General features: G+C 47.3%; 1 protein-coding gene across 3 annotated transcripts in view; it reads right to left on the reverse strand.

The window, feature by feature from the left end:
• Positions 1 to 18,767, reverse strand: part of IL18BP (interleukin 18 binding protein) — a 158,953-nt gene that overhangs the window by 63,307 nt on the left and 76,879 nt on the right. The window contains exon 6 of one of the 3 annotated variants that reach the window (XM_069640308.1): positions 11,794 to 13,075. The exons of 1 other annotated variant lie outside the window; for it this stretch is intronic. Coding sequence is in view for 1 of the 2 variants with exons in the window: in XM_069640310.1 (XP_069496411.1) it covers positions 13,048 to 13,075 (28 nt within the window). In the remaining variant the exon portion in view is untranslated. Of the gene's footprint in view, positions 1 to 11,793; positions 13,076 to 18,767 lie in introns of those variants that run through there. One more of the 3 variants, XM_069640310.1, reaches the window with a different exon arrangement.

Below are 18,767 nucleotides of genomic sequence, written 5' to 3' on the forward strand. Positions count from 1 at the left end.
TGGAGATGGGCCATAGTTTTCTACTTCAGGGTTATTCACCAAATAAAAACCAGGCAGGCCTTGTCTTGTGTCCCCTCAATTCGCCCTTTATCTAGAACAATTAAAGAATACCATGCCTGCCTGGATCTGTTTGTCTCTAACACAGAGGGATTAGTTATGCCCAGTGGACCCGGAAGGAGTATCTGAGGAACGGGACATCTTTCAAATCCCTTGCACAAGTGGTGATAGCAGACTCTTGCATTATGGGTTGGTCCGCCACTCTGCAGGACCTTTCAGTTCATGGTCTGTGGTCCAGCCTAGACGAGACAGCCTTTGCAGGTCAAAGCTATTTTCATGGCCTTGAGGGCTTTCTTCATCCTGGCAAATCATGTTGATAAAAACAGACAACAAGACCTGCATGTACTATATCAACAATCTGATGGGCACCTAATCCCCCAGCCCAGTACAGGCTTGCAGTGGAGATTTGGTAGTAGGCTCTCGTTCATCAAATGCTTCTCAGAGCTGCCCACCGGCTGGGAGAGGGAGAGGGGGAAGCGGACAAGTTAAGCCGACTGGACAGCTCCATTCATGAGTGTGAGCATCACAACTCTGTTGTTCTTCAAATCCTGGCTCTCTGGACAATGTCCCAGTTATTTCTTGGGATAGTCTCACATTTTAGCATTGCACCTTCATTCCAATGGTTCGCAAAGTGATTGCCAACTGGCTGACAGGACTACCTAGTACCTGCTGTTTATCCCAGTATTTTCAGGGATTCTGTCTTCGGAGGGCGGGCCTGTTCTTCGCACCATCACCTCAATTTATGAGCTTGGTCAGCTGGTTCCTGCAGTGCTGACCTTAAGTCACTGGGGCCTTTCAGAAGGTAACTTAACATTCATTCAAGTAGTCAGGAAACGTCCCACAGGCTCTCGGGACAAGTGCATATGGCTTGAATTTTGCCACTAGTCATTTGAGAGGGATCTTAATCCGCTCAAGTGTTATTTGGATCAAGTGCCTTCCTTCACCTCGCGAACTTGCGAGAGCGAGTGGATTGCTGCCACTACATACATTTAGCGGTGATGTGTGCCTACACAAGCTCTCCAGACCTCTTTTTTTCTACCTGTAACCTAGTTATTTGTTGTCCATTTTCTATGATCCTTTCAGTTCTTTCCACTACTTTTTTCTTTTCATTCCTTTTTTCTGTCCGTCGTTTTCTGTCTTCATTTAATCTTGATCTTCTTTGGTCTTCTGGTTTAGCAGAATGTTGTGTCTCATTCCGTTACCCATCCCTTCGTCAATTTCTGCAGTTATCTCATTTTTAAGTGACCGTCTTTCTCTTTTCTGCACCCTCCCTCCTCCCCTTCGAACTTTGTTCATAAACTGGAGTGGACCGCGGAAATTTCAATACACTCTATAAAAGCACAAAACCACATAAATCTATAAATATCAACTGATTGGCACTCAATCCCTCCTGATGAGTTATTTGAGACTTGAGAAGGAAATGTATGCATCTTGTCCTGGGTTTGTAAGAAGGGACGAGAGGTGGGTAGTGTATTCAGATATTCAGATCAGGTGAGTTTGCTACTCTAACAGCCTCTGTCCTGGCTCCCGCACAATCCTCATGTAATTGTCTACAGAACTTTTCATTTCAGTAGAGAGTATTGAGCGGGTAGTCTGTGTTTTACTCCAAAACTGTTGCATGTTTTGCATGTCTGGATCTCTTTTTGAAAGTCGATTGATCCAGATATGCACCCCCTACTACCAAGGCTTCAGGCCTGTGTATAGCTCGATGGCGGTAAACCCTATCTACAGATTTGAGAGCATCCATCAGATTTAGGTCTACTTGGTGGAAAATATTTCACTTTGACCTATATTTATTGGTCTTTTTTTGTTCGAAAATGCGGGCGGAGACCCCCTGCAACCACCCCCCACACATCCCCCTATCTTATTCTAGTCCCTTACCCATCCCCATATATTTATTTGATTTAATTTGACCAAAATAATCCGAAAGATCAAATGTTTTTCGATCAAGTATGCTAATACCATCCGTCAGACTACCGGCGCTCACTTTACAGAAGATCCCGAGGAAGGTGTGTTGTGCTGCACATGGCTTACTACAGTCCGAATGTCCCCAAAGCTCTGTGACATATAATGATCCAGCAAAGCCCTGGCTGCATATACCTCAAGGGGAGCATTTATAGAATGGGCAGATGGTCTTCAGGTATTATTACTATTGGGATATTTTCTTCCGGATGCAACAAAGCGCTTTACAAGTCATAGGGGGAAGTACATGTCATGGGAAGTTGATTGCCAGGGATCAATGCAAGGGCACGGGGAGGTGACAACAGGGCCGGGCAATTTGACAGCAAGGGATCTACAAGCAACCAGGGGAGGAAAGTGGGGAGCAGATTGCTGAGGTTCCGGTTAGGTGGGGAGCGGAGGGGGTGTGGACCTATGTGCTAAATGCAAGGACTCCTCTTGCCCACCTGAGTCAGTGTCTGAGCACTTTTGGAAATCTATCTCAACCATCACCCGAGTACATCAACCGAAATGCATAAGTGATTAAACAAATGGGTCTCTTTGCTGTTCTCTCCATCCATTTTCAAGCTGTTTCGAAGGAGACACTTCTTCCCAAATACCATTGGTGTGGTTTTAGCTCTATCACATGGTCCAACTGTTTCCCAGGGCAATACTCAACAGTCAGCCAACAGTCTTAGTAAGGCAACCTCACTTCTACCCTAAGGTGGGGGTCATCGGTGGACAATAATAGTAGTATCAGAGGTCCTTGCACCATGATATCCTGCATCAGCACCTGGTATAAATCATTATTGCATAGTGTAAAAAGAGTGTGGGTACCAAGACCCACCCCTACCTCATGCTCGGCTTAACTTCAAAGGGACGGGAGGCTTCACCCTGGGCCGAATCGAAACCTAGCAAAATGATCCCAGTGGAGGTGGGGCAGAGCCACTGTCCAGTACAATATGTCCAGTGGCCCTACACAGCCTGGGATGGCTCTGGTGCGTAGCGCGCCTGATACCGTCTTCCAGGCGTCTACTGGCGCTGTAGCGGTGCATAATGTATGCAGTGTACACTATTATTCACCTGCGTTCCCCATCCCTCAATACATGCTTGCATTCCGAGACTATAGTGTAGGAATGCAAGCAGGGGTCTCCAACCTTTGGCTTGCCAGATGTTTTGGACTACAATTCCCATCGTCCTTATCCAGCATAGTCAATAGCCAGGTATCATGGGAATTGTAGTCCAAAACATCTGGAGAGCCAAAGGTTGCAGAACCCTGGATTAAGGGCTGGAGAATGCATTCAGTGCTCTGCATTGCTTTCTGATCTGATGTAAACTCCCCCGCCATGGGCATGACTGCCGAGCGCTGAAGGCTGCCATGTTTTCTTATGGCCTCCTAGAATTGTATTTTCTTAAACGACTGCGGTTGAGATCATTGATAGAAGCAAAGAAGTCCCAAACACAGGTGCCAAATGTGCATTAATTCCCGAGCACATCATTTCTGAGGTGCCATGTGGTGGCAATAATGCAATGGGGGGGGGGAGGTCCATTGGGGCTGAAAAAGTGGTTGAGGTTTGGCACTGTTCTTGGGGTCATGTGTGGCGTGGCCGTGGAAGCCTTCCTTGGTCAGAGAGCTTTCTCGGGGTCCAATCTTGCCAGAAGTGCAGTGTGGCGACTTTCATGCACCGGCAAAGCACTGGTCTGCAGGGGTCCGAATACCCCATAGAAACCTGGCAAGGGTTCCTACCCTCAGTGAAACCTGCAGAGCAATCCATTAGGCCGAGGGCAGTCTATGTACTCATTTGCTCATGGCTTAAGGCACCTGACTGAGATGATTCTGAAAAAAGAGAGGCTTGCAGGGAGAGTGAAGGAGCGGGTGAGACAATGCCATGAATAGCGGGAGTTGAGGGCGGTGGGCAGGCAGACAAACAGAGACCGGAAAAACAAAAATTGGGAGTGGGATAAATGGGGAACGACACACTGTGAGAAGGGCCCACAGAGTGAGATAATAATAAATGGGTTTGGGAGCCCCGGCAGAACCCTAGCATGAAACCAATTTTTTGACTCGGTTGGGGCAGAGTCCTGGCCCACTTAAAGCCTAGTTTGGTGAGTTACCTGCACGTCTTTTGTGTTGCAAGCACTGGAATATAGTCTGAAAGTTTGGTGGCAAGCCCTCGTTGATGCTATTTTGGAGTCACTGTCCCTATTTGTCAGTAATGTATAATATTCTATGCACTGCTTAGATTGGCATGGTGATCCAAAGGTTACATCCCTCTGTTTTAGAGGCAGCGTTCTGAAGTGAAGGGGTCCTAAACTGTGATTGGTGACAATGAAAGTCAAGTTTTCACTAAAGAGGTGACTAAACTTCTTCATATCCCCATAAGAACCCCAGAAGGTAATTGCTTAGCCATGTTGTAAAAAGCTCAGTGGAACAGTTGCTGGGCGGGGGAGGGGGGTGGTTTCCATGGCAATTGAAGGGAGTTATATTATAGAGGTACGGGTCGACACTTGGCAGTGTTACAGTGTGATCAGCCTTTCAAATGATGTGTTGAGGCCCCAACTTTACGCTGAGTCGAAGCTGGTTGGGATGATCCATACCAATGTCCTGAGATGGTAAGGACGTTAGGAGGCAACGTGAATGGACCCAACATATCCTGATGTTAGTGAGGTTGTCATGGAGGGATCTTTCTAAGAGGGAGTCTTTGTTAGACTCTAGAAGGGTTTGGCTAGATTCTTGCAATCCGAGGAAGCAGTGGAGGCGTGCGTCAGTACTCTGAGCACAACAGATAAGTTCTGGAACGGTGGTGTGGAAGCCTGGCGAATTATAATGGGAGGAGTGGAGGGGAGAGCAGATATGCCGGATGAGCGCCCTAGAGGAAAGGGACTGCGTATGTAGAGAAGTGAAGGATGTGGATATGGCGGGTGGCTAAGAACATAGAGGAGTGAGGGATGTGGATATGGCGTGTGGCTAAAAGCAAAGAGGAGTGAGGGTTGTGGATATGGAGGGTGGTTAAGAACATAGAGGAGTGAGGGATGTGGATATGGAGGATGGCTAAGAACATAGAGGAGTGAGGGATGTGGATGGGGGGGTGGCTAAGAACATAAAGGAGTGAGGGTTGTGGACATGGCAGGTGGGTAAGAACACAGAGGAGTGAGGATGTGGATATGGCGTGTGGCTAAAAGCAGAGAGGAGTGAGGTTTGTGGATATGGGGGTGGCTGAGAACATAGAGGAGTGCGGGATGTGGCTATGGAGGGTGGCTAAGAACATAGAGGCGTGAGGGATGTGGATATGGAGGGTGGCTAAGAACATAGAGGAGTGATGGATGTGGATATGGAGGGTGGCTAAAAGCAAAGAGGAGTGAGGATGTGGATATGGAGGGTGGCTAAGAGCATAGAGGAGTGAGGGATGTGGATATGGCGGGTGGGTAAGAACCTATAGGAGTGAGGGATGTGGACATGGCAGGTGGCTAAGAACTCGGAGGAGTGAAGGATGTGGGTATGGTGGGTGGTTATGAACATCGAGGAGTGAGCGATGTGGATATGGCGGGTGGGTAAGAACATAGTGGAGTCAGGGATGTGGCTATGGCGGGTGGCTAAGAACATAGAGGAGTGAGAGATGTGGACATGGCAGGTGGCGAAGAACATAGAGGATTGAGGGAAGTGGATATGGCAGGTGAGTAAGAACACAGGAGTGAGGGATGTGGTCATGGAGGGTGGCTAAGAGCATAGAAGAGTGTGGGATGTGGATATGGCGGGTGGGTAAGAACCTATAGGAGTGAGGGATGGTGGACATGGCGGTGGCTAAGAACATGGAGGAGTGAAGGATGTGGATATGGTGGGTGGCCAAGAACAAAGAGGAGGCATGTGGATATGGTTGGTGGCCAAGAACATAGAGGATTGAGGGATATGGATATGGCGGGTGGGTAAGAACATAGAGGAGTGAGGGATGTGGATATGGCGGGTGGGTAAGAACATAGAGGAGTGAGGGATGTGGATATGGCGGGTGGCTAAGAACATGGAGGAGTGAAGGATGTGGATATGGTGAGTGGATAAGAACATAGAGGAGTGAGGGATCATGATATGGTGGGTTGCTAAGAACATAGACTAGTGAGGGATGTGGATATGGCGGGTGGCTAAGAACATAGAGGAGGCATGTGGATATGGTGGGTGGCCAAGAACATTGAGGAGTGAGGGATGTGGATATGGCGGGTGGTAAGAACATAGAGGAGTGAGGGATGTGGATATGGCAGGTGGCTAAGAACATAGAGGAGTGAGGGATCATGATATGTGGGTTGCTAAGAACATAAAGGAGTGAGGGATCATGATATGTGGGTTGCTAAGAACAAAGAGGAGTGAGGGATCATGATATGTGGGTTGCTAAGAACATAGAGGACTGAGGGATGTGGATATGGCGGGTGGGTAAGAACATAGAGGAGTGATGGATGTGGATATGGCAGGTGGGTAAGAACATAGAGGAGGGATGTGGATATGGCGGGTGGCCAAGAACATGGAGGAGTGAGGGATGTGGATATGGCAGGTGGCTAAGAACATAGAGGAGTGATGGATGCGGATATGGAGGGTGGCTAAGAACATAGAGGAGGGATGTGGATATGGCGGGTGGCCAAGAACATGGAGGAGTGAGGGATGTGAATATGGCAGGTGGCTAAGAACATAGAGGAGTGATGGATGTGGATATGGCAGGTGGGTAAGAACATAGAGGAGTGAGGGATGTGAATATGGAGGGTGGCTAAGAACATAGAGGAGGGATGTGGATATGGCGAGTGGCCAAGAACATGGAGGAGTGAGGGATGTGGATATGGCGGGTAGCCAGGAACATAGAGGAGTGAGGGATGTGGATATGGCGGGTGGCTAAGAACATAGAGGAGGGATGTGGATATGGCGGGTGGCCAAGAACATAGAGGAGTGAGGGATGTGGATATGGCGGGTGGCTAAGAACATGAAGGAGTGAAGGATGTGGAAATGGCGGGTGGCTAAGAACATAGAGGAGTCAGGGATGTGGATATGGTGGGTGGCCAAGAGCATAGAGGAGTGACGGATGTGGATATAGCAGGTGGCTAAGAACATGGAGTGAGGGATGTGGTTATGGCGGGTAGCCAAGAAAATGAAAGATTTAAGTATATGGATATGGAGGGGGGCTAAGAACATAGAGGAGTGAGGGATGTGGATATGGGGGTGGCTAAGAACATAGCGGAGTGAGGGATGTGGGCTTGGCGGGTGGCTAAGAACATGGAGGAGTGAAGGATGTGGATATGGTGGGTGGCCAAGAACAAAGAGGAGGCATGTGGATATGGTTGGTGGCCAAGAACATAGAGGATTGAGGGATGAGGATATGGCGGGTGGGTAAGAACATAGAGGAGTGAGGGATGTGGATATGGCGGGTGGGTAAGAACATAGAGGAGTGAGGGATCATGATATGGTGGGTTGCTAAGAACATAGACTAGTGAGGGATGTGGATATGGCGGGTGGCTAAGAACATAGAGGAGGCATGTGGATATGGTGGGTGGCCAAGAACATTGAGGAGTGAGGGATGTGGATATGGCGGGTGGTAAGAACATAGAGGAGTGAGGGATGTGGATATGGCAGGTGGCTAAGAACATAGAGGAGTGAGGGATCATGATATGTGGGTTGCTAAGAACATAGAGGAGTGAGGGATCATGATATGTGGGTTGCTAAGAACATAGAGGAGTGAGGGATCATGATATGTGGGTTGCTAAGAACATAGAGGACTGAGGGATGTGGATATGGCGGATGGGTAAGAACATAGAGGAGTGATGGATGTGGATATGGCAGGTGGGTAAGAACATAGAGGAGGGATGTGGATATGGCGGGTGGCCAAGAACATGCAGGAGTGAGGGATGTGGATATGGCAGGTGGCTAAGAACATAGAGGAGTGATGGATGCGGATATGGAGGGTGGCTAAGAACATAGAGGAGGGATGTGGATATGGCGGGTGGGCAAGAACATGGAGGAGTGAGGGATGTGGATATGGCAGGTGGCTAAGAACATAGAGGAGTGATGGATGTGGATATGGCAGGTGGGTAAGAACATAGAGGAGTGAGGGATGTGAATATGGAGGGTGGCTAAGAACATAGAGGAGGGATGTGGATATGGCGAGTGGCCAAGAACATGGAGGAGTGAGGGATGTGGATATGGCGGGTAGCCAGGAACATAGAGGAGTGAGGGATGTGGATATGGCGGGTGGCTAAGAACATAGAGGAGGGATGTGGATATGGCGGGTGGCCAAGAACATAGAGGAGTGAGGGATGTGGATATGGCGGGTGGCTAAGAACATGAAGGAGTGAAGGATGTGGAAATGGCGGGTGGCTAAGAACATAGAGGAGTCAGGGATGTGGATATGGTGGGTGGCCAAGAGCATAGAGGAGTGACGGATGTGGATATAGCAGGTGGCTAAGAACATGGAGTGAGGGATGTGGTTATGGCGGGTAGCCAAGAAAATGAAAGATTTAAGTATATGGATATGGAGGGGGGCTAAGAACATAGAGGAGTGAGGGATGTGGATATGGGGGTGGCTAAGAACATAGCGGAGTGAGGGATGTGGGCTTGGCGGGTGGCTAAGAACATGAAGGAGTGAAGGATGTGGATATGGCAGGTGGCTAAGAAAATAGAGGAGTGATATGGATATGGTGGGTGGGTAAGAACATAGAGGAGTGAGGGATGTGGATATGGAGGGTGGCTAAGAATATAGAGGAGTGCGGGATGTGGCTATGTTGGGTGACTAAGAACATAGAGGCGTGAGGGATGTGGATATGGAGGGTGGCTAAGAATATAGAGGAGTGCGGGATGTGGCTATGTTGGGTGACTAAGAACATAGAGGAGTGAGGGATGTGGATATGGCGAGTCGGTAAGTACATAGCGAGTGAAGGATGTGGTGGGTGGCCTCTCCTAATAAATGTACCCATCGACCTTGGCTTCGATCTCACAAGAGAAGCTGCCGAGATCCTCCTGCTCACCCCTGGTCCTTAAATATAGCCACCACATGGAGGTTTCCATGCAAAAGTGGAACGACCTGAAATTACATGGCTACGGGTGGACCTTTCATATTTAGTCTTTCTATTGTTTCTATTATTCCCCTTATATAGGGGACTTCCAAAAGATGACCCCCTTTTTAAAATGTTGTTTTAATAGTGTTTACTATTTTTAGTGGTGGTTCTCCCCAAACACCTCTTCCCCACTACCATTTTTACTTAATTTCTCTCTTTTACTTTATTTAAACTAAACAGGCATGGGCAAAACCAATAGGCCTATGCCAAGTGCAGCTTAAAATGCCGCACTAGACGTTCTGCCATGACCAAAGTACAGTTGTTACAACTGATAACAATAATGAAAAGTTTCAGCACAAAACAGGCACCAAACACTGTTCCATGAAGTCTTGGAAATAGTGGTCCCATTCCATTTCAATAACAGCAGAGACCATCATATTTATCTTTCAGCCAATCAGAATGCGCGTGTCATACCAAAGTAGGGAAGAAACGCCCATCGCAACGGGCGCTGCGTATTCACACACAATTGGCATCTACCACTTTCCACACCAGTAGTTTCTAACCCCCCTGTCGCTCAGCTACCCCCATGTGTCAAAACCCAAACAAAGTGTGCCATTTCGCTGCTTATTTCCCATATATTTCCCATTTTCTGTAAACCTTTGAATTTTAAAAGTTTTACCAGGTTGACCTTAGGCCTGGCCGACTGTAAGCAGCTTTCCGGTGGTCTGACAGTTGGATATTGACCTTTGAACCTGCTGGCAATGCCGTATCATAACTTGTGAGTGGGCTTTCGTGTACAAAACACGTGTATGTCCTTAGAAGCCTGTGCCGAAGTCATGGCAACATCAGACCTGTTCTGACATAGCAGGCTCATCGAAGTGTTATCGATCGCAGTGACGCAAACATGTTATCATGATGTCATTGTCCACGCGTCATCAGGAAGAAACACTGATTTAGTTGTTTAACTTTGTTTATGTTTTGTATCGTTTACGGTATTCGGCGCTATTCAAAGAATTAGATGTTTAACTGGTTCAAATGTGAGGTAATCACAGTTCATAACTGGGCGTTCCGGCAGACATTCCTTTGAAATTCCAAATGGAAGAAGTGGAAGTGTTATTGCCTGGTGATTGAGAACCTTTGATTGGAGCTTTCAAAATCAACCTCATTTGCATGCCAGATACGTCAGTGATCTGCAAGCTCCTTGCTATTCACCCTGCTGGTCACTGATTAGAATGCTGGGAAGATAAACTCTGCACTTGTTATATTTCTGAGGTCTATACAATGAATCCATCGGAATCGGGCCATAACAACTAGAATGCTGCGGAATATAACATCTGGTGGCGGTAGGAAAAAAAAAGGATCTTACCACTGCTATTGTTTCTTTGTTGGGCATGAAGACCTTCCTTGTAATACATAGGGCCTCATAACGAGTCGGGCGGTATCCTGGTGGTAATACCGCCCACCTGTATTTGTGTTATTGCCACCCGGTCCAGCGTTATTAGCACCGGATCACGGGTTGGGTGTTAACAGTAAATCCCGTTTCCCCCATTGGGTCCAGGGGCATTTTCAGCGTAAATACTGCATTCTAATACCGCTGGCGGTAATTGTGCCAAAAACCGGGCGCTAAATGGGATTTTCACCTCCAGCAAACAGCCCATTTAGCCCCCCCTTGTGATCTGGCCAGCCCTTAAATGCAGTGGTAATACCGTTAACACTGCATTTAAGGGCTACCACCCAACTCGTGATGAGGCCCATAGTGACTTGACGGCTGTGGCCTGGTTCTCAATGATTCAGCAACATTAGGATGTGTCTGGTCAGTGCGGTTTATAAGACGGTTGCTTATGCCACGTTGACAGAAAGCACCACAGTTATCCATTCCCAGTCTCTCGTCTTTCACAGCATTTACTTTCTTGTAGCGATTAGTAGAAATGTGAACGTCGTCTCATCTGATAGCGCCTATTTTTTTCATACCGTATGAGGCCTGGTGGCGTACCATGGCCAAACTTTATCATGAATGCGTGCTCGGGGTTCTTTCCTCCCCACCACTATGACCGTCAACCTATATTATTATTCGGGTGTTTATTGAGCATGGACCTAGGTTTGGGAAGCAATGGAATGCTTTACAAGTCATAGGTGGAAGTACGAGCTATGGAAACAGATTAACAGAGGGGAAGACGAAGGGCGAGCAATTTGGCAGCAAGGGATCTATAAGCAACCACTGGAGAAAACAGGGGGTAGGAGAAAACAAATCACCCAACTCAGGTAGGGTCTGGAGTGAAGGGTGTGTGGGCCTACGGGGTTAGGTAAGAGCCATTCCTTGAAGAGGTGGGTCTTAATCCTGAAACGCAGAAGCGAGGGGGTGAGTCTGGTGTTGACAGGGAGGAGGTTCCAGAGTCTGGGGGCATAGACAGAGAATGCTAAACAGCAGCAAGGGGGCGCATGCATAGACTCTTTGCCATCACTGTTGACACCCCCAAAGCCTCCCCCGACCACTCTACTGCCTGCTGGTGCTTTGCACACTTCTCCCATTAAACTCGCACCTGCAAGCTGTTGTGCTGTGATGCTTGGATGACTTCAAGCATTCCTAATGACTGTGACTCGAAAGTAACATTTTCCATCCGATGCAAAACTAGAATCAGCGGGTGCCATTCCCAAACGAGGGTTAGAAGATGGGCCGGGCCCAGGTTCCAACAACGAGCTTCACGAACCCCTTAAAAACACCTTGCTGGTCATGTACCGAGTATGTAAGAACATTTCAATGAAACGACTCTAAACTTGCAATCCCAGGCAACTTTATTGTGCAGCTAAACATATAACATTTGACAACACAATGAGAAAGCATGTGCTATGGCTCCTAAGGTCTTGTACCGCTAATGCGCTGTTTTTGGTTCTTCGCTTGCCTTGGAGTTTACCAGTCATTATTCCTTCCACTCTTCGGGAATGGCTCCATCAAAGCGGGAGCTGCAGTTGGCATCGTCTCCGATAGCAACCTATTATTATAATTGGTTATTTATAACGTCGGACCCGGGGATCGAACCTGTGTTGCTCCGCGTCGTCTTGCTTCCAAGGCGAGCACGTTGCCGCTGAGCTGTCCTCCTAGGATATTCTGCATTCTCTTTCTGCTGGGTGCCTGTTGGCTCTCGAAGCTCCTTTGCACTCCTAGAGCCCGGAAGACTCACTCGGGGTCCTGCCTATTTTAACACTTTGTTTTCCGCCCGGGTGTATTTTTGTGCTTTGAGGCGCAGGGAGTGGGGGGCACTGAATAGGCTGTGTATTTCATACATCCCTCTACACGGTGCATGCGTTAGCGCCAGCATACAATTTCATGCTAGCGTTATACCAATGGATTCCTAAATAATCCACCTGCTTTGAAACCTGATAAAAGCAGCGGGATTCCATATGAATGCATTGCGAATGCTTCCTGCAAGCGTTCATTGCACGAGAACAGAGGGGTAGAGGCTTGTTGGAAATGATTAAAATTGCACAGAGTTGACCTTTTGCAAAGAAGTAGAAATGTACATGCTTCTTTTATGCACCTTACTGTTTCAATGAAAGACCCCCCATTAAAGCAGGTGTGCAACCAATGGCTTTCCCGATATTTGGGACTGCGACTCCCCTGATCCCTTACCATTGACCAGGGATCACAGGACTGGTAGTCCAGCTGGTTAAGGCTGATGGGAGTTGTAGTCCAAAACATTAGAACCAAACCATGCCTTAAAAGGTGGCCCTCACTTAACACATTTAAGGCCCTTAACGCGGGACAATATTCACTCGTTACATTAAAGAAATAGACATATACAATGTATGGATGGGGGGTCATGGGGATTTGCCTTGTGTGAGCACATTTAAGCTTCACACAAAGAGCACGTTAAAACCCCATGATAGGTATCTTAATGCAAATGCTTCTGTACAATCCATGGAGGATTCTGATCTAGATCTCTCAGTTGTGGCGGCGGCGGCGGTGGTTGCCCTTGTCTCCTAGCAGCAGATTTTTTTTGCTGTCCAAAGCTCTGCTTCTTGTACCTGTTGTTACCGGTCTGCGATCCTTCCATAATTCCTGCAAGTGAAACACTCTCCAGGTTAATATCCATGACCTGGGCAATAACAATTAACATTAATTACATTCTTTTTGTTTAGTTTTTACATTTTATTATTTTGTCCTCTCGCTTCTTGTATTTGTGTGCATTTCAACCTGCTTTGAATTGGCAGATCTGCAGGTGAAATTCTAGTGATGGCTGCTAGGTGGCGCTGTACATGTGTGACCTTTTATTTGAAATGGCTTATTCTACTGGAATTTATAATCCCGAATGGGAGATTTGGCAGAATTCCGGCCGTTCGAAAATTGTGAACGGCCGAAAAGTTCGACCAAATCCCCTATTCGGTGGCAAGCGCTGTGAGCGCGGGCAGCAGGGGTGTGTCCCGCAACCGATCCCGTAACAAAAAAAAAAACGAGGAAAGGACCCTGCAGAGCCCGTTCCCGATCACAGAAGTGAAAGGCAACAGGCATCGCAGGGACACAGCGAGTCGGCGCCACACAGCGAAGTGTGCCGCTGCAATGTAAATAGAGGAGGGGGAGTGGGGGTGGGGGCAAAGTATGAAATGTTCAGGGGAGAAAAGACCGAAAGTTATTTTCAGAAAAATAACTTTTGGTCTTTCTCCCTCAAAAATGTCCACCACGGGCCTCCAACCTCAATCCACCCCACTATCATATTGCATGTAGAAGACATGTTTTCTTACTCTTTTCAAACCCGCTATAATATTGATGGTGAATGGTAAACATGCCCTAATGCTCCAACCACGTGGATGTCCCCCTACACTCAATGAGGAAAAAACACACAAATGATTGATTGTTGCATCCTTGAGAACTGCCAGGCTAATAATTATGCATGAAAATAGCACTGCTCTGTAAGACCAAAACAAGGGGCTAGCTAGCTAGCCTTACCTGAACTTTTATCCGGGGCTATAGCCTCCTCAGCCCCCACCTAGCAACGTCTCTGGCAGCGTGTATTTTACTAAGCAACTGCCTCCTCTTTCTTCAAAACCAACCCTGGTCTCACCATCGATCTACGTTAAAAAAAACGCAGTTCCGTCAATGCAAAATGACAAGTGGACCCAGCCTTAGTACCTACACTTTAATTGTAGGTTCCATCCTTATTCATGCCAGTCTAGGCTCATTTCTGCCCCACTGACACCCCCTCTGAAGGTAAGCTCCTCTCTACTCCCCCACCCCTCTCAAATTAGACAGCCGACCGCCTCTGTAATTTGGTCCACCATGGACATTTTGCGAGGTTCACGTCACAAGCCTTGTTAATTACACCGTTTTGGTAAAGTAAATTGCCACCTAAATGACAGGATTTAGGCGTATTGCCTACAAATCTGTCTTTGTGACCGCTACTAGAAGGCCATTTGCTGTTGCGAGATCATCAGCTGACAGCAAATATGCCACTTAAAAGGGTCAGTGCAGGGATTGGCATAAATGTTGAGGGATTTATGGTCTTAGTTACGCCACCAAAGCCACCCTGATCCCACAGGTCTTTAGCCAAACCCAAAGTCTCTCAGTAGTGGGATTTCCCACACAGGACGACCAGCCTATAGACGAGACCCCTCGGGTCTTTAGTCAAACCCCTGGCCCAAAGTGTGTCAGTAGTGGGATTATCCACGCAGGGCGACCAGCCTGTAGAAGAGAGCGCATGGCATGCAGATGCAGTGTTTACGTCAATTTTGCTGCAAACCCAATTTTGCCACAGTCAAAATTCTCCCCCCACTTACCTTTCAGCATCTGTTTTCCATCTGACCCTGCAGCATCAGTTCCGTCCCTGCAACGCGGGTCAGAACTGATGCCGCAGGGTCCCTTTCTCTGTTTTATTTTTGTTTCTTTTTTTTTTTTTTTTTAAAGTCCCCTGTTTCCAATGTCCCGGAAGCGGGGGACACCCGTGCAACCCCCATTCCCATTATATGGAGCAAAGGGAGCGGGGGACACCCCACAACCCCCGTAACCCTTGTTCGCTATAATGCAACCGTATGGCCTAGTTGACCGAATTTTTGGTTGTACGATCATTTCATACAGCCTAGATTCAGTCAACTAGGCCACACGATAACATATTTTCGGTCAAATTGGGCAATTCCGTTTGCATCTGGTACGTCTCACATTTGCCGGTTGTTGCAAGGCATTGTTTGGAGTCTAAGCAAGTTTATATCTGTATGTGAAAGAGTGTGACATGTCCAGATTTGCCTTAGCATGTGCCAAGAGCATGCCCAGTAAGCCCTAGTGTTGGGTTCAAATGGGTAACTGAACTATTTAGGACTTGAGTTCACTTGGGCTATCCTTGGCTCTCCTAGTGGTAGGTGTGATCGACAAGTCATGGTCCAGACAGACACATGGTAACACTTTAATACTTCAAATGAAGGGACAGCTCACAAATGAACGAAGACGAGTAAAGTGTGTATAGCTGTGCATGTCAGTTAATCTATGTGTACAGTAGCAGGTAAGGAAACTGTGAAGGTGGAAGAGTTCTTAGGTTAGAGTTAACCACAGGGTTGCGTTTAGTTTACGTTCACCAGGGCTCGGGGCAGTCGGTGTGCCCCAGTGGATTACCTGGATATGGGGGTCAGCTCCACTTACTTGTGGATGCTGGGAGAGTGTGGGGGTGGGGAGAGACACACAAGACCCTGAATGATGAAGAAGATGCTGGCCCAAAGACCAGATGCGCAGAAGCATGTTTGGAACCTGCAATTGCCCAAGACTAATTCTGGCACCCTGAGTTGTTGGATCCAGAGACCTTGAAACCCCAAACACTTTACTCTCAAATATGCTTTGCTTGCTGTCTCTCTGCACAGACCCCGAAAACCAAGCGACACGGACACCAGACCTGTGACCCCCAATCGCTGACCTACAGCTACCGAAGCCAATGATCGAAGCAGCAAAGACCATTACATGCTGCACCCTTAGGAAATGTTGGCCACCAACCAGTGGAGTCCCCACAGCCGGCTATGCATGGGTACTCACATAGGCAAAACAGGCCACATGGTGCTCCCTGAGCCTCAGGGACATGCAGTATTCTTAGAATAGGACCCACCAAGGAAAACTAGCAAGCCAATGAGGGAAATGTCTAGGGTCAGATTGATGGATGGGGTTCCAGCATTCCTGTGTATGTTGAAGATGGATAGGCACACATGTGGTGTCTCCATCCAGCCTCTGTCTCGCAACCTGCCCTTGTATACACTTTCTGGCTAGCAGTGTGTAACCACAGGCCTCCTCCACAATTCTATCCAAATGTCTCCATGAATGCACTCTGTCCGGAATCCTGCACACTGGTCCTTTTTCCTCCAGAACTCTGTTTCCCTAGAGGTTTCTCTACGCTCTAGATTCATTTTCTGTGGGGCCCTCTTTCTCCAGTGTTTTGCCCCTGTCTGTCATTCCCTGCCCCCTAATTCTACAGGGCCTGATGCCAGCCTGTCCGCAGTGTCCAGTAGCGTATCTCCATGCTGGCCGGAGCATCAGTGACCCATGGCGCTTACTTATCTCCCGGTAACCTGTCTTGTTATGATTGTTCTTTTAGTTTGGGCTATTAGGTGGTGCTTTAGCGCGACCTATCAGCCGAACCTATTGCATTAGAATACAGATAGGGAGACATGGCATAAGAGAAGGGACACACAGCTTGTAGGGGCTGTTTGGCTATTTGCCCAACCATTCACGCCCCATGGCCATGCTAATTCCCATGACCATCCCCACCCAGTCCCTGCCCCTCCCCACCCAAAACACCTCCTCATGGGACCTATTTGAGGTAATTGTTTCAAGCCATACCATCAGACCTTGTCCTAAAAGTGCCTGTCAGTGTTTCTTCAAAGCAGTCTTCTGAGAGTTAATGGCTTAATTGGAGCCATAAAGGCGCTACTGGTGTAATACAAATGTCTTAACCAGGTCTGCCTTCAGCCACTCAATTTACACACACTATGCAAACAGTATTAGGCATTTGTCGGGCACTGCTATTCGAAGCCCGGGTACTTGCACCATTTTGCACCTGTTACTATCAATGGCCAGTTAATACCCCTACGGCAATGCCGTTCCCATGCCTACACAATAGCCCGACCTGTTGGTATTGCCAACGCTTGTTTTCTTGGGCAGTTATGCTGGTGTGCTGTGCTTGAGTGATGCCATCCTTGTGCGCCTCTGAGTGGCATGCTGCGAGAGATGTGAGTGGCCCTTGGAAGGTGGCTGGCTCTGGTCTTGGTGGGCTGGTTGGCACCTCCTTTTGCAATGTACATCTCCTGTGTGTGCCTTAGAGCATGGAATCCTCAAATGCTGTGCCTGGCAACGATGATGGAGCCCCACTAATCTTTTCTTCACTATTGGCTTGCTACTTTTCTCTTCCATCTGGAGAGAATACCTACTTTTGAGTAGGTGCTGCTGCGGGGCGAGTTGTATTGCCCCATGGCCGTCTCTTGGCAGCTCTCCGTCATCCTGCGTGCTGATGCCACTCTTTTTAAAAAGTTTTTTAAAAAAAATTGTATTCAGTTTGTTACAAACTTTTAAAGAAGAGGAAAAAAGCGAAACCAAGACATAAGACTAACAGAAAAGGATCACTTCATGCAAGATTTCCGATTTTCTGTTTTTACCGAGCATCCTACTCCGCTCTTTTGGTTGAGTAGAGTCAAGTTCGATTAGCAATTCTTAATTGGATTTTGAGTTCTCTAGCACAATGCCAAATACACCCCAAAGTCAGGACGTACAGCTTGGTCAGTTGTGAAAGAATGTCCAGGGAACACGGTCTCCTTCTGCAAGTTTCCCAATATCGTTTTCAGGAAGTTGATGAGGGGGAAGGTTATTTTGTTGTTTGCACCTTCAAATATTGCGGCCCACCATTTTTCACCATCCCAAGTCGATTTATTTTCAATTTCGGCTCCAAACAGATTTAGTCTCGTGTCTCGAAGGGCAGGGAAATAAAGCACTAGATGTTTTAAATGTTCGTCTGCGTTATGACATAGTCTACACTTTATGTCATTGACACCACATGTTTTCCTTTGTTTTAGTATTTCTTTTTTTTCTAGTTGGTTCAATTTGAATCTCAGGAAGAGGTCCCTTAGGGATCTGTCCAGAAATTTGATCAGATACTTAGACAAGGTGTTATAAGCTTTTGCATCGAGTGGTACCAGCTTCATACACTTGTGAATATTTCTTTGATGTAATGTGTGTATCCTGTCCCATTGCCAGAGTTTTCATTTCACCTTGTCAGGATTCCACCAGTGTGTGTCATTTGAACTTTCGAGAATTTCGATCAGATCTTTGCAGCTTTTCATCCAAGTTCCTTGTATCGATTGGTCACTTTTCTCAAAGGTTTTGTTAAAAATCTGGAATTGTGGAATGTTGTCCATTCCGTACACTTTCCTGTATAGTGACAACGAGTTCCACAGGACTTTTGCAGTTATGGATGTTAAGCCCAACTCAAACCTGATGCAAGCCAACGGGGTTCCATTCAGTAGATGTAATATTCTTTTCCAGAATATGTATTCACACAAGTCCCATACTTTGTACGAACATCCAAACAAGGTCTCAGCTCTATGAATTATTGACGGCACCACCTTGCTTTTATAGAATTCCAGTACCGGTTTAATACTGAATTTTCCATATTTGTTGTTGATCCTTACGCCCTGGTTAGTAAGGTGTTTGCATTTAGAGTGGATTTCTTTTGTCATGGGATCATCATTTCTGTGTGAACTTATCATCACACCAAGATATCTAACTTGGTTTA

The sequence above is a fragment of the Ambystoma mexicanum genome, chromosome 7q (genome assembly GCF_040938575.1).
Source record: "Ambystoma mexicanum isolate Mex_15411 chromosome 7q, UKY_AmexF1_1, whole genome shotgun sequence".
Classification (NCBI taxonomy): Eukaryota; Metazoa; Chordata; class Amphibia; order Caudata; family Ambystomatidae; genus Ambystoma; species Ambystoma mexicanum.